We start from the raw sequence: 15,737 nt of genomic DNA, 5'->3' as shown, positions 1-15,737 counted from the left end.
CACTCTTCTTCTAGTAACTGAAGTAAATAAAGAAAAATAGAAATCTAGAAAATTTGAATAATATAATTAACAAACTTGGCCTAATTAACATATGCAAACTATACCTAACATATGCAAAATATCCAATTTCTTAAATGTATCAAAAATAAAAAATATTCCAGAAAAACATCTAATGAAAGATCCATTAAGATCTCTGTTAAAAAGAAAAAATCACTGTTAAAAAATTCAATGAAACATTAACTGAGAGAAATTAAACAAGAACTAAATATGTGCTAGTACATATCTCATTCTTTGGTTAGAAGATGTAAAAATTTTTATTTAATGAAATGATACTTTTCTTTAGACTGAATAGGAAAGAAAAATATATGGGACACCCCCTAAATTTCATCTAAATTTAGGGAGGAATAAGTCCAGAAAACAGGCTTTAACAGGGGCACTGGGAAAAAGAACAGTTTCTTCCTATTTGTCTCCTGCTGAGTCTAGCTCATTTAATAAAATAGTTACAGTTGTTACAAGGAAATTTACAAATCCCTATGGGAAAATTAATCTTGACGGCAATTATGAGAAATACATCATAAGAATTTTTATATAGAAAAGCAATTAGGTAATAGATTAGAATTAGTGAATTATAGTTTCAGAAGAAACATAGAAGTATTCTTCAAATGAGTGCTTCTTATCAGTACTGCATGAAAGCTAAAGGCATTTCTGTAAAGAAATAAGATAATATAGTTAAATGCGTAACCTTTGCTAGAGGAGCATTCCAAGACCCTAAAAATACATATTTAGAAACAAGTTGGAAAGTGTTCAGGGGTCCTCAAACTTTTTAAACAGGACTCCAGTTCACTGTCCCTCAGACCATTGGAGGACCGGACTATAGTTTAAAAAAAAAACACTATGAACAAATTCCTATGCACACTGCACATATCTTATTTTGAAGTAAAAAAACAGAATGGGAACAAATACAATCACACCGCCTCATGTGGCCTGCCGGCCGCAATTTGAGGACCCCTGGTGTAGATGCTTCATACTGAGGCAGACCTAATTTAATCTCCTGAGCTTCAGTGTCTTCATCTGTAAGAGTAAGTTAATAACACCTGTCTCACTGGACTAAGGATCAAATGAAATAAACTCCAATACTGAGGGCTGGCAAAAGATCATCTCCCTTTCTGAACTCTCATAAAGAATATCCTCAGGCTATACAAATCTAGACTATACTTCTTCAATATCACTATTAAGCTTAAACTAAGAAATACGCTCCACAGGTGAAAATTCTGCTGAGTTTCTGAAATGTCACTATTTGAAGTGCTGTTTGGAAAACAGCACCCCCATCTAGACACAAACAGTAGACTTGATATTCTGCTGTGAAAATACAGAGAATGGACTTCTTCTATTCTTGCGTCCAATTGAGACTTCATTGTACTTCTGCAGATACTGGCCTCAAAGTCAATTACAACTGAGAACAGCTCAAAATTTTATTTACAGAAAACAAATGAGAATTTGTAATTTGTTTAAGTCCTTGAACAAGTTTTGTTTCTGAAATCAGAGATAAGTGTAGACATCTTAAAATAGTTTATAAGGATTTTAAACTCTATCACTCCTTGTAAGCTAAGTTTTAATTCCTTGCTCCTTAGTTTATATTTAGATAATTTAACCTATATTTTAAGCATATTGTTGCCACAATAAAACATTATCAAACTATCAAAGAGAAATCAACTAGTAATCTGAGTTTATATAAGTAATAGGATGCCAGGTCAGACAAAAAATTTAGAGAAAGAAGCTGGCATGTATAGTAAGAAAAGCTGCATTTATTTCTAGGAGAGAATGCATTGAGTCTCCTTAGAAGAAAACAATTTGGATGGCCCCTCTCAGTATTGGAGATCAATGCAGGCAAGTACCTAATGCTCATGAATGGACAGTATATTTGGCCTGACATAGATTGTACCTTGTCCAAATCTTAGTGTGTGAAAAGTGAAGTTCAGTGAAGAAGAACGAGAAAGACTTAGGGCTTTCTATCCAAGAGTTTCCTGTATAGAAAATTATTCTTTTGAGATTTACCAAAATTTAAACAGTTCTAAGAAACTAGTGTAATCCTGCTCTGGGAAAACTGGCAGACAGGACCCCAAAGAGTTTGGAAGACAAACACGACACGTAGACCAGAGAGCACTCAGGACTTTGAACTTCTGAGTTCACTCAACATCAGAGTGCCAGAGTCTTAGAAGGTCAGTTTGGCAGGCATCTTGAGTTTCAGCATCAAGCTTGTACGTGATGCTGAAACTCTTCTGACTTGACTCAATTATCTCAGCTCTACAAGCATACTATGATACAAAATGACCATAGTTAGATAAAAAAGAGCTATGCCATTTGTAATCGAAAACACAAAGTCCATGTCCATCTGAATGAGGAGTAGCCAGCACCTGCAGCTACTGTGAAGGTCTCTGTGTTCAAGAAGGTACATCAGAGTTCTTTAGGGTGCTGCCCACCAGGTGGTCTTCCTAAATTCACACTTGGCCCCAGGTTAATTCAGAAAGCTTTGTCAGCTTTGGCGGCAGGTAACATGCCTTATCAGCAAGGCAGCTTCAAATGGTTCTCTTCAGTGAGAGTCCTCACAGATGTCCATACAGCAGCCTCACCTCCAGGTGACAGCTCAGGGACAAGGAAACATCATGCACATCAGACATGCAGAAGCCACCCTAGCTTGGGAGCTCCTGAACTCACAGAATCCTCCATAAGGGAAATGCCAATTTACAAAGTTACTTCATTCAAGAAACCCCAATATTATAGCATCCTTCTCAGGTAGATCTTACTAACAATTCCTTCCAGTCCAGATTCAACTAGACAACCATCAAGTAATGTGTCTAGGAACACCAGGAGCATACCATACTAATAGGCTGCCAAGGGAAGAGAGCTAGAAAGTTAACAAAGTCCAATTCTCACACACAAGGGAAGAGTGCTTTGTTAACAGCAATGTTTTGGCATCTGCCATAGCACACAGAATACCGGATGGTTACAGGATACCCCAGATTTAAGCAGTCTGACTTCTGGCTCCAGTAGATTACGGTACGAATCCTTCCCCAAATAAACTGCCAATCATAGGAAGAGAAACTCCAAGGATGGTGGAAGATATTCTTGTTACAAGAAGGATAGGGGCATGGGGTCATGTGAATTTAAATATTGAAAAGAATGTGAACTTACAGTATACCCCAAACAAAGAATCATATAAAGAAAGAAAATTCAGTTGGTAACCACTTACGTATAAACATAACAATACTAGTACTTCTGAAAATCATTTACATCTCTATCACTTCTGATTTTACACCTTCTTTCTGTAACTATCCCTTTCCAGTTTCTTAATCATAACAGTACCTCCTATATCAATGAGAATTCCCAAATAAATATAACAAAATTAGGACACATTATAAATTAGAATCCAGTTACCAAAATTAAGTCACAATTTCTCAGTGTCTAAGAATAATAATGTCTGAGGTCTTATCACCCCACATATTCTAGGTCTCTACAATAGACTCATTATGTATTCCTTTGAAATGTAGTTAATCCTTGGCTCCTTAACACCCATTTATAAGACAGTATTTTTAGGAGACATGAACTAATTTTAATCTTAATCTATGAAAATACAAACCAGAATAAAATCTTACAATATCCTCAGAAAACTAACTTTGAATCATCTCTCTGTTAGTACAAAAAACAAACACAGAAATAAAAACACCCTACACTAGTTAAGAAAAATAAAAACCTAGTATAATCTTTAAATAGCTAGCAAAGCATTAAGGCAATACCAAACTTATCCAAAGAGCTTCTTGAATACTTTCATCAGCACCACAGAATTAATAAATTTGCTTGCAGTTAAGTGATGCTCATTAAAAATATATTCTACTATGCTGGCATGTAAATATAATAAAATTCAAAACTTCTGTGTTATAACTGGAAAGAGGCCAACTATTAAGAAGTAAAGCAGAAGGAATACTTTAAACATGCAGTACCAATTAAGTTGAGGTTGTAATTTCATGCTTTGTAAACAATTGGCAGCCTGAGGCTTCTTGGAAGAATTTATCAGTTCCAATATAGAACACTGTTATTATCATCAGGGTCTGTGAGGTGGAAAGGAGCACTGATGGAAAATTTTAGTATCATGAAATTTCATTAAAATTTTCCATTTACTCTTTGCCTCCCCAGTTCAGTTTCTTGCCTTTAGTTACTCAGTTTTGGAAACAAGATATAGCCTCAATTTGCTAAGCAAAATTATTATTAACACTCTCAAAAATGGTTCCTAATCAATTCTGCTCTTCAGGCAAAATGGCCAAAAATTAGCTGGATTAGAAATAAAACTTCCTGCCATAAAGAGTATGACTGGCCCTTAGCATGCTGTGAAGTTTGGCACTCAGAATAATTTTTAGGCAAAGGAAAATCAATAGATAGATATACAGATATCATCTGAAATACCAGAATAACATTTGTGAATAAAAATGACAGGAAACGTCTATTACATGTTCATCAGTAATAACTGTCGATCTAACAATACACTGATAAAATGTAGACTTATATTGTTTTTTTCAAATCACACATTTACATAAACTTTAAAATTATTCCATATTTTGAAAATCTTTTAGGGCATAAAAGTCCTAAAAGTTGAAAATGTCCACAGAAACAACCAAGTACACCTTTCATTCAACTTAAATTAGTTAAAAATCATCTTACCTGTGTAAAAAGTATAAACTGAGCAAACTGCCAGGGGAGCATAAAAGCAACATTGGAAAGACAGAGTGCAATGTAATTCCTTCCATAATTGTTTGAGTTCCTTAATAGAAAGAATGATACCAATAAGTTTTACCATAAAAGCAACCTATCATTGAAAAGAAAGACCAATTGCAAAATGACAAAATAAATGATCCCCTACCTTTACTATAATGTAAGATATAGTTAACTCTTAAAGTTTGCTAAAAAGAACCTAAAATATATTTAATATAAGAAAATATATTTAATTCTTAAAAGTTTATGAAAGAACTTAAAATACTTGGACAATAATAGTGCCTGGTATAAAGCAATCAAAATTAGAGTTTTAACAACAACGTTGTAATTTATCATTAAATAAAATATTTTAAATATAAAAGTTCATTTTCCTCTAAATATTCATGATGTTAGAAGTATAATACTCCAGGAAGAAGATCAGAAAATAGGACATGACCCTGGCCCTGCATTCCTCAAGATGCTTATTCCAGATGTGTTGCAACGGCCTCTATATAGTACCACTTTCATGTTTCAAAAAACAATGAAGACAAGTATACATGCAGATGAAGTAATAAGTTAATGACTATGAAAAAAATTAAGAAAAATAAATTTAAAACATTAAAAAATAATTCTGGAATTCAGTTGAAGTACTGCATGTTAAAGATGAAACTGCCAATTCTGCATAACTAAGATATTTTAGTAACCAACATCATTTACCACAGATGACTTTAGTATCTTTTTGAATATGTAAAAAGAAATGCAAACATTTTGTATAAATAATAATACCATAACTGTTCTTTTTATGAAGTTTGTATTGAATTTTGATAAATCCTTGCACAATAGTATGTAAGTTTTCAAAGCAAAATTTTAAATGTTCACATTTTGTTATCACAAAATGTTCATTGAGCACTCAGTAATCTTATATTTTATCAAACAAAAATTCCTTTTGACAGAGGTGCAGAGTATACCACATATCCTTAAGGATACAATTATAAGTGTTCCAATTAAGACACTGTATTCTATGAAACCCTTGACAGACCATACTTAACTTCAAAAAAATGAAAAATAACCCACCTCCTGAGGAATTTAACTGGGAATAAATAGGGGCGGGGCAGCTTCCTTCTACATAATCTCTGAGAGAAGGCAATGTGTAGACCAAAGATATGGAAATCTCAATGGGGTGCAGATTCCCAAGTCCAAATTCAACCTCAAAATTATCCCTGTCAGGTGCTAACAAATCAGGAATTAGCCTGCTTCATTCTCAAGGTCTGTAACCACCCCAACCCATCACTATTTGCTGTCATTCAATCTACTTCATATCAGTGCCACAAATATTTACATTGCCTTGTGTGAAGCGCTCTATGGTTAAAGGGATAAATATGGTATGGTCCCTGTTTCCAGTGGGACTTTTGAGTATATACGTGAATATGCAGATATTTGTGTATGTGAATTATTTACAAATGTCACTTTCAAGAAAGAAAGCCAGAGACTAGTAAATAAAATATAAGGTTCCTCAGGAGTTTGGAGGAGATAGTGCTAATTATTTGATTCAATGAGAGATCTCATTAGCAGTCTATTAAATTTATTTCAATGTAAAGTTAATTATAGTATTCTACTACTTGTTTTGTTTTGTTCCCCAGGCCTCTTGAAACTCTAAAATGTTTATAAACTTTAATCCCAACAGAAAATGTGTTTAAAAAAAAAAAGTTGAGATGAGATGAAACTCTGGTTGAACTGCTAGAAATATCAGTTGTTCAAAAATGCTTCATAATTATGTAAATATACATACTCCTTTACTCATCTAACCCAGCACTTCTCAAGTTTATTTCACTTAGAACCCTTTTTCCATGGCATATATGTTTATGCACCATCAAACTCACTGGTTGGCAAATAATGAGTAAGAGTATATAAACTTCGAAGAAAAAAAAATGTTTCTTAAAATCCTTCAAATCTTTGCAAACTATTTAAGAACACATACATTTTAATTGACTAAAACATGATGTAGTTGTCTTAAACTTTTTGCCTAGACTCCTAAGTGGAAAGTAATCTTGTATAGCAATTTTAAATATTTTTAATTCTATACACAACTTATTTTTAAAATATACAGTAGCCTAAATTTGGAGATTATAATTTAATAGCTTGAAATATACTCTAATAAACTTAACTTACAATTTATTTGGCTTTTTTAATAAATAAAAATTACCTGAGGATCAAAGTTAAAACATACATCTGAAGTACAAGGAATGGATATGAAAAACTTTCACGGAGAGGTGGTGTCCACATCACACGAGTGGCCTGAAATCAGTAAAACACTCTCTTCACATTATGTTCCGTTACAACAAACATTAATTCAGAAACCAGGGGTGGACTTGTTTTAATAATTTTAATATTAGGCTTACTATATTCACTTCTGAGTGCCTGGCATAGCTTCTCAGGTTTTGGCGCTCTCTTAATACATAGGGCCATTATAATAGAGTGATTAGTTCCTACCTCCAGAAACAAGTAAGAGATATTAGACCAAGCAAAAGAAAACCCAAAGGACAAGCAAGCTAGTAGGTATATGGGGCTATGAGGATTCAAGGACTGACAAACCAGATCCACTTTCCAATCTAGCAGGTTTGGGTACACACACACACACACACACACACACACACACACACACACACACACACATATATGGAAAATACTTAAAACAAATGTCACCTAGGGCATCTGAAAACACCAAGAGAGTTTATACTTACGAGTTCAGGTGAGTATAGATACACATTACAAGTAGTTAAGACTGCCACTGAATTTGCAAAATTTATGTTAAAAAGGGTTGACTATAAATTTTTTTTAATTTTAAGTAAATTTATTTCAGGTTAATGTGAGGGTACAAAGAACCAAGCCAAAATATTTGATTTTGTTAGGCAGAGTTTGTCTTGTGCGCATGTCCCACACACAGAAGGTTTGCCAACCCCCACACCCCATGCCCATTCAGTGAGAGCACCCCAATCTCCTGCCCCTCCATTTTACCCTCCCCCCAACTTGACTTGAAAGGAGTTTTTCTCCTATTTGGGCATGCACTGGATCATCTACTGGCTTCATATTAGTATTGAGTACATTGGATAACTGCTTTTCCATTCTTGTGATACTAAGAAGAATGTGTTTCAGCCCCATCCAGGATATTACAAAAGATGTGAAGTCACCATCTTTTTAGTGAATACTATTCCATGGTGTGCATGTACCACAATTTGTTAATCCATTCCTGAGTTTATGGGCATTTAGGTTGTTTCCACATCCTAGTGATTGTAAACCTGAGCTGCAATAAATAATCTAGTGCAAAGGTTCTTGTGGTAAAATAATTTTTTTTCTTCTGGGTAAATGCCTAGTAGTGGGACTGCATGGTCAAATGGGAGATCTAATTTGAGATCTTTTAGGATTCTCCTTATTTCTTTCTAAAGAGGCTGTATGAGTTTGCAGTCCCACCAGCAGTGTAAAAGTGTTCCTTTCTCCCCACATCCGCCCCAGCATCTGCAGCTTTGGGACTTTGTTATGTGGGCTAATCTTACTAAGGTTAGGTGATATCTCAGGGTGGTTGTGATTTGCATTTCTCTGATGATTAGGGACAATGAGCATTTTTCATATGTTTGTTAGCCATTCATCTGTCTTCCTTAGAGAAGGTTCTATTCCTGTCTCTTGCCCAGTGATATAAGGGATTGTTGGCTCTTTTTGTTGATTAATTCGAGTTTTCTGTAGATCCTAGTTATCAAGTCTTTGTCCAATTCATAATATGCAAATATCTTTTCCCTTTCTAAAGGTTGCCTACTTGCTTTGGTTGTTGTTTCCTTAGCTGTACAGAAGATTTTCAGTTTAATTAAGTACCATTTATTTATTTTTGCTGTTGTTAGCAATTGCCACAGAAGTCTTCGTCATAAAATCTTTCTTCAGGCCAATATCTTCAAGTGTTTTCCCCACACTTTCTTTAAGGATTTTTATTGTTTCATGCATTAGATTTAGATCTTTTACCCATCTTGAATCAATTTTTGTAAATGGTGAGGAGTCCAGTTTTGGTCCTTTACATGTGATTTTCTAGTTCTCCTAGCACCATTTATTGAATAGGGATTCTTCCCCCCAGTGGTTTATCAAAGATCTTATCAAAGATCAGGTGCCTGTAAGATGTTAAATTTCATCTCGTGGTTTTCTATTCAGTTCTAAATGTCTATGTCTCTATTTTTGTGCCAATACCATGTTTTTTTGATCACTATGGACTTGCAGTATAGCCTAAAGTCTGGTAGAGTGACACCTCTTGCTTTGTTTTTATTACTAAGAATTGCCTTGGCTATACAGGGTTTTATCTAGTTCCATACAAAATGAAGAACTATTTTTTTCCACAACTTGAAAGTAGGATATTGGTATTTTAATGGCAATTGCATTGAATCTGTAGATTGCTTTGGGCAGGATAGACATTTTAACAATGTTGATTCTTTCCAGCCATGAGCATGGTATATTCTTCCATTTGTTAATATCTTCTGCTAGTTCTTAGAGTTTCATAATTTTCTTTGTAGAGGTCTTTCATCTCTTTTGTTATGTATATTCCTGGGTATTTCATTTTTTTTTAAGCTACTGTGTAGGGAATCGTGTCCTTGATTAGCTTCTCAACTTTGCTGTTATTGGCATAAACAAAGGCTACTGATTTGTGGATGTTGACTTTATTTCCTGAGACATTACTGTATTTTTTGATCACTTCCAGGAGTCTTGTGGTTGAATATTTGGAGTTCTCTAAGTATAAGATCATATCATCAGCAAAGAGGGAGAGCTTGACCTCCTCTGCCCCCATTTGGGTGGCCTTTATATCCTTCTCTTGCCTGATTTTGTCAGCTAGGACTTCCAGCACTATGTTGAGCAGTAGTGAATTTTGAAAACTAGAGTTATCTGGGAATCATAAATGTGATACGTGTGATGTAAGTATTCATTAAAGTGTCATTAAAATTATTTCTGAGATATATGTGACAGAATATTATAAAAGTTATATATCAAAACTCCTAAAATTCTAGAAAGAATCCAAACTCTTACTACTTTGTAGTAGTCTTAAAAAGTTACTGCTTCTCTTTCAAGAAATGAAATTTATAAATGTTAGAAGATAAAGTATGGTTTCTGTAAGAAAGTCAACTCATACCAGCAGTTGTTTGGCATACTGGAAGAAAAGCCTTGTCTTTGTATTAATACATTGTTCAATGACAGTGTGTTTATTTGCTTTAAGGGAAAATAATATGTGCAAGGCATTTTTACATATAATTTTTAGGACTCCTTTGTCTAGCTGACTTCTAAAATGCTTAACAACTTTAAACCCAACAGTAATAGAGTAAAAAGACTTCTAACCTATATAATCTATGCCATATATTATTGATATTTTGCTTCCAAAATCTAGCTGGAAGCAAGATCTAGCTTTTCAGTCATATTCTCAGTTTTTACTAGAACACATGGTACATATTCAATATTTTGTTGAATGAATCTATTGTATTAAAAATAAGTTTCTATGAGCTCTTTTTAGGTGGACTATGTCCCACTGGCTGAATTAGTAAGTTAATTTCCATTTTGAGTTCAGCATTTTATGCTACTGAATAGGCAGCATGATGTACTAGAAGCAAGGGAGCAGGTAGCAATGCCTGGACTGTATGCCTGCTGTCAGACCTGAGGACCCAATTTATCCTTGTTAAAGGGGGTACAATGGGTGTAAAGTTTCAGTTAGGCAAGATGAATAATTTTTAGAGATCTGCCATACATCACTGTGTTGATAATACTGTATTATACACTTAAAATCTTTTAAGAGGGTAGATTTCATGTTAAGTGTTCTTACTACAATTTTTTTTAAAATTTAAATATATTAAAAATGAAAGACATGAGGTTTTAGAACCAGACAGATGCAGAATGGGAAATCCAGCTTCATCAGGTAGTGAGTGTGGAATCTTGGATAAGTAACTTAATCTTTCTAAATTTCAATTTAGCATTTTGTATGGTGAGGATAACAACCACTCCCTAAAAATGTTTGGTAGGAGAAAATGAGATAATGTACATAAAGTACTTGAACTTGGTTAAGTACAGTATTTCATATTTTCTATAGAATATATGTGACATACTGAATATATATATATATATATATATATCTTACTAAAAACCAGGCAAGTTATTTCACATGTTTTAAACTCTACTAGAGTACATGGTACATGGTATATATTCAATATTTTGATCAAAAATTTAGATCAACATGACTACAATATTAACTTACAGCACAGATTCTTTAAAATTCTGTGAATTCAGTAAAGTGCAATTATTTATTGCTTGGAAAAGTATATTTCCTTATTCTTAGACAGCCCCTTCTATTTCTTAAGAAATATTTTCTAGAAAACAAACCTCTCCGTGGTTGAAAAAGTAGCACAGTACTGTAATCAGACCTCCCAGTTGTGTCCCACTGTTAAAAAAGAAATGTATACAATCATAACTCATATAAAATATAAGTTTTCACAAAATTATCTCGTAATTAAAAATCATAGTGATACATATTTAAAGCATAATAGTAACCATGTGTTAGTAAGAATTTCAAAAGTGCCCATGTAGTTTATGTTTAAATCCTGAATATACAACCAAAGTGGAAATATAAAGTAATTTATATTTTATAATGTATTATATCTAAAATATTTTACAAATAAGGTGTGAACATTTAAGTTTTTTAACAAATAGGCTAACACTTCAGAGTCTATATCACATTCCTTGAATATTCTGAATGAAGATAAATTTTTGTCTTTAGAAATTAGATACAAGTGACTGAGAGATGAAGGTAAGAGTGGAACAGTTTCATTTAGCAGTAACTTGGAACTGCCTAAATTACTGCAAGTATTCTTTTCTTGAGTCCCAGTGAAGCAATAATGTGGATATGAAAATCAGAGCAAAGATACCTTAAGTTACCTTTTTGTGATTGTGTGTGTATGGGGTAGTATGAGAACACAGATGCTCAAAACCCACATTTCTGTAGTGTCTCCATGCCTTCCTAGACACTGGCTTAAGCACTACTTTCTGTAGTTCACCACACTCTAAGCGCCATGCAGGCAGGTTTTTCATCTGTCCCATTCATCACTCTATTTTCTATTCCCAGATTCACATTTGGAAGATAATATAGATTGGTAGAAAATGAATAAAGAAAGGAATGAATTAAAAAAATAAACAGAAAGCTAATGGGAAGTTATTTACCACTAACAGACTATCTCTAAAGGAAATTCAAAGGATGCATTTCAAAAAAGAAGAAATTGAAAAAAGAAATGTATAAGAGGGACCAATTGTACACACAGGAAATGAGAACACATGAAGAAATCTAAACAATTTAAACAAGATTTGACAAGAAAAAAAATTATGATCATGCAGGCCTGTGAGGAAGTACAGGAGTACTAACCTGGTAATACTAAGCACGAAACATGGGAGAGGTTATTTTTAAGTAAAGCATTCTAAAATTCTGTGTGTTGACTGAAGGAAGTGGAAAGATGTCAATTCTTCTTAGACTTGTTTAAATTAGATGAGTATGTTATCCTTTTAGGGTTAACCACCAAAAGAATAGAAATGGAATATATGCCTTCCAACTTAGTGGCAGTGGGAGAGGGTGGCCAGGTTAAAAAATACAACCCCTAAAAAAAAAGGGAGACAGAAAGAAATACAACCCCTCCCATTCCTTTTTGTTTGTTTGTTTGTTTCTGATATGCCATAGTTTCCCATCTCCTCACAGTTTTGGTGACACTTTTATATTTAATATTTATATATGTACAAATCTTTCTTACAAACTAGAGCTTAATAATGTATTTGATATTCCAGAACTGTGTAACCAGTTTAGAAAGACTAACACCTATTGGGAAGCTCTTCTAATAAAAAAATACTGATTTTTAAAAGTTTCAGAGAGACTCAAAGGTAAGATGGCGAACTGGAGCCAGCTTCCAACAGAGGCTCCCATCCAGAGGGAGAAATAATGGTCAGAATGAACTCAGTGAAGCTAAAGGTTGGGAGCTGAGCTGAGCTGAGAAAGAAGATTGATGAGTGCATGTCATCTCTACTGAGGCAAGCTGCGACTCCAGGTACAAAACCAGGTACAAACTTCAGGTACAAAACCTATAGCCCAGAAGACAAGAGTCCCCTCCCCCAAAAGAGTGGCTCACTGTGTGCTCTCTACAGGTGAGCACTGAACAGAAGACCTCTTGTTTTACACCACAGGAAGAGCCACTGAATGCTGGGACTTCTTCTCCAGAGAGGTCCTGCCTGTGAACCTGGACAGTCTCTTGCTCATCATAAAAGTTAAACAAATATTTTCCCTGAAATCCTGAACACCCAGTCCAGCCTTCCCCCTCACCTGGCAGTGTGGAGGCCTGTCCCCTACAGAGCCCAGAGTGTCAGGTGGTTCCTTGCAAGGGCTCGACGTCATGTGGACTCCAGTGAAGCTGTGCTGAAACTATGGCTCGAGTGGAAGTTGGGAGACACAGGGGAGAGGTACTGGTACAGCACTGCCAAAATGCATGGCAGCACCATGGTAGTGGCATCAGTGGTGCGGTGGCGGTGGCAGTGAGGGGAGTGGGGTCACAGCAACTGGTGTGGCAGCAGTGATGATGCTCCCACCGGAGTCAGATTTTGGAGAGACACGTCCCTGATTCTGTGGACCACCAGAGGGAGCCAGACCTTAGCCTCAGAGGGATACCAGAGGCACAGTGCAGCTGGGCAGAGGTGCAGACTCTGTGGGAGAGAAATACACACCACAATGGTAACTGCCAGCTAGGGATAGGCTCTGGAGGAACACTCTCCAGCTTCCCTTCAGCACTAGAGGGAGCTGGGCTTGAGCCCCTCCAGGTTGCCTGCTGGTGGCAGAGTGTGGCTGCCAAGGAGGCAATGACTCCCCTTTAACTCCAGCAGGTGCATATCCTTGGTGCATTTCCTCGTCGGAGGGAATGGGTCACAGCCCCATGGGGTTACCACTGAGGTGTGGCTGTAGTGTAAGGCAGGTTAGGAGGCACCAACCCTCCTGGACTAACTTTTTGGCTTGGTGGGCCTTCCTGACTTCATTGAGCACCAGAAGGAGCCACATTCCAGGCTCTCAGGTTTTGTGGATGGAGCTGCCAGTGGATCCCTACTGTCTGGATGCTAAAGTCCTTTTGAACTCTCCCAGTTGAGAAATGATTTTGCCACATGAGATAATTGGTTAGGAACTCTTGACCTGGACTGGCCACCTGGGGACCCTCCAAGTTTGACCCTGGTTGTGTTGTATTGGGAGGGACTGATTCTCCTCTTACAGTTGCTGCTGGTGGGGGGCAGGGTGTCCTAGTTGCTTATATCTCTCCCCAGCTGAAATTTCAGCCCAAATCTGCCGACTCACTAGGATTGGATAAAGGCTGGCTGAAAACAAAACAGAGCTACCTAGCCCCATCACACCAATCACGTCTTCAGAGTCTCTGGCTGCAGGACTGAAAAGAACCTTTGTAAAGCTGTCATGGAAAAGTCACAGTCACCAGTCCAAGATATTTGGTAAAGGGCTGGTTAACTATAATACCTGGAGCACTCAATCCAATTTCACCCTGTCAGCTTCACTAGCCAAACTGTGAAAAATAATCATGGGATGGAACCAGCAGAAAAACTCTGGCAACATGAATAATCAGAGGAGATCAACACCCCCAAGGAATGACAAAGGAGATACACCAGAAAATGCCAATTCATAAACAAATGGCTGAAATGTCAGAAATAGAATTCAGAATATGGATGGCTAATAAAATGAATAAAATGGAGCAAAATATGGAAACAGAAATCCAAAGAGTTGTGCAAAATTTTTTCTCAAGAAATCAATGAATTCAAAGACAAAATCTCCAAAAATACGGATTCAATGAGAAAAGAGATAGCAGAGCTCAAGGAAATGAAAACGTTATTTGAGGAGCTCTGAAATACAGTAGAATCCCTTAGTAATAGAGTGGAACAGGCAGAAGAAAGGATCTTTGAAATTGAAGACAAAGCTTTTGAACACTCTAAATGCTCAAAGAGGTAGAGAGATGAAGAGCAAAAACTGATCATTCCCTGAGAGAGTTGTAGGACCACTCCAAAACTTCAAACATTTGTCTTATAGGAATTCCTAAAGGAGACAAGGATGGTTCTAAAGGCACAGGGGCTCTGCTTCAAAATATTATGGAGAATTTTCCAAACATTGCAAGACATACAAAAATTCAGATAGTAGACAGTTTCACAACCCCCAAAAGACTCAATCCAAATAAAGCATCTCCTAGACACATTGTAATGAACTTTGCCGAAGTTAATATGAAGAAAATTCTGCAAGCAGCATGACATAAGAAAAGTATAACCTACAAGGGGAAGAATATTAGAATGACTGCAGATCTCTCAGCCAAAACTTTTCAAGCCAAAAGAGGATGGTCATAGAACTTCTATCTCCTAAAACAAAACAACTTTCACCCTAGGATCCTGTATCCAGCTAAACTGAGTTTCATTTGTGATGGAGATAACAAATACTTTACCAACTTACACATGCTAAATAAATTTGCCATAACTAAACCAGCTTTCCAGGATATTCCCAGACCCATCCTCCATAATGATCAGTACAGTGGTCTACCACCAAGGTAAACTCACCCAGAAAGCCTTGAACAAAACCTAACATCCACAATGGTGAAAGGATTAAAAATATCCACCAGATATTTGAAAAACATGACAACCAAAATACTACCATGCTTATCAATACTCTCAATTAATGTGAATGGCTTAAATTGTCCCCTAAAGAGGCACAGGTTGGCTGACTGGATACAAAAATTTAGGTCATATAGTTGTTGAATACGAGAGTCTCACCCTACCTTAAATGGCAAAAAAAAAGACTCAGGGATGGACATCTATAATACAGGCAAATGGGAATCAGAAAAAAGCAGGCGTTGGAATTTTATTTGTATATACAATTGGTTGTAAACCAACAAAGATAAAGAAAGATAAGGACAGAC

General features: G+C 35.9%; 1 protein-coding gene across 1 annotated transcript in view; it reads right to left on the bottom strand.

Moving 5' to 3' along the window:
• DPY19L2 (dpy-19 like 2) overlaps positions 1 to 15,737 on the bottom strand; it is a 200,074-nt gene that overhangs the window by 144,308 nt on the left and 40,029 nt on the right. Inside the window, exons 7-9 of the mRNA XM_053609456.1 lie at positions 11,137 to 11,194; positions 6,947 to 7,038; positions 4,714 to 4,813 (exon numbers count right to left, since the gene is read on the bottom strand). Coding sequence (XP_053465431.1) covers positions 4,714 to 4,813; positions 6,947 to 7,038; positions 11,137 to 11,194 — 250 coding nt within the window. The remainder of the gene's footprint in view (positions 1 to 4,713; positions 4,814 to 6,946; positions 7,039 to 11,136; positions 11,195 to 15,737) is intronic.

The sequence above is a fragment of the Nycticebus coucang genome, chromosome 11 (genome assembly GCF_027406575.1).
Source record: "Nycticebus coucang isolate mNycCou1 chromosome 11, mNycCou1.pri, whole genome shotgun sequence".
Taxonomy (NCBI): Eukaryota; Metazoa; Chordata; class Mammalia; order Primates; family Lorisidae; genus Nycticebus; species Nycticebus coucang.
This window is presented reverse-complemented; position numbering and strand designations above follow the sequence as displayed.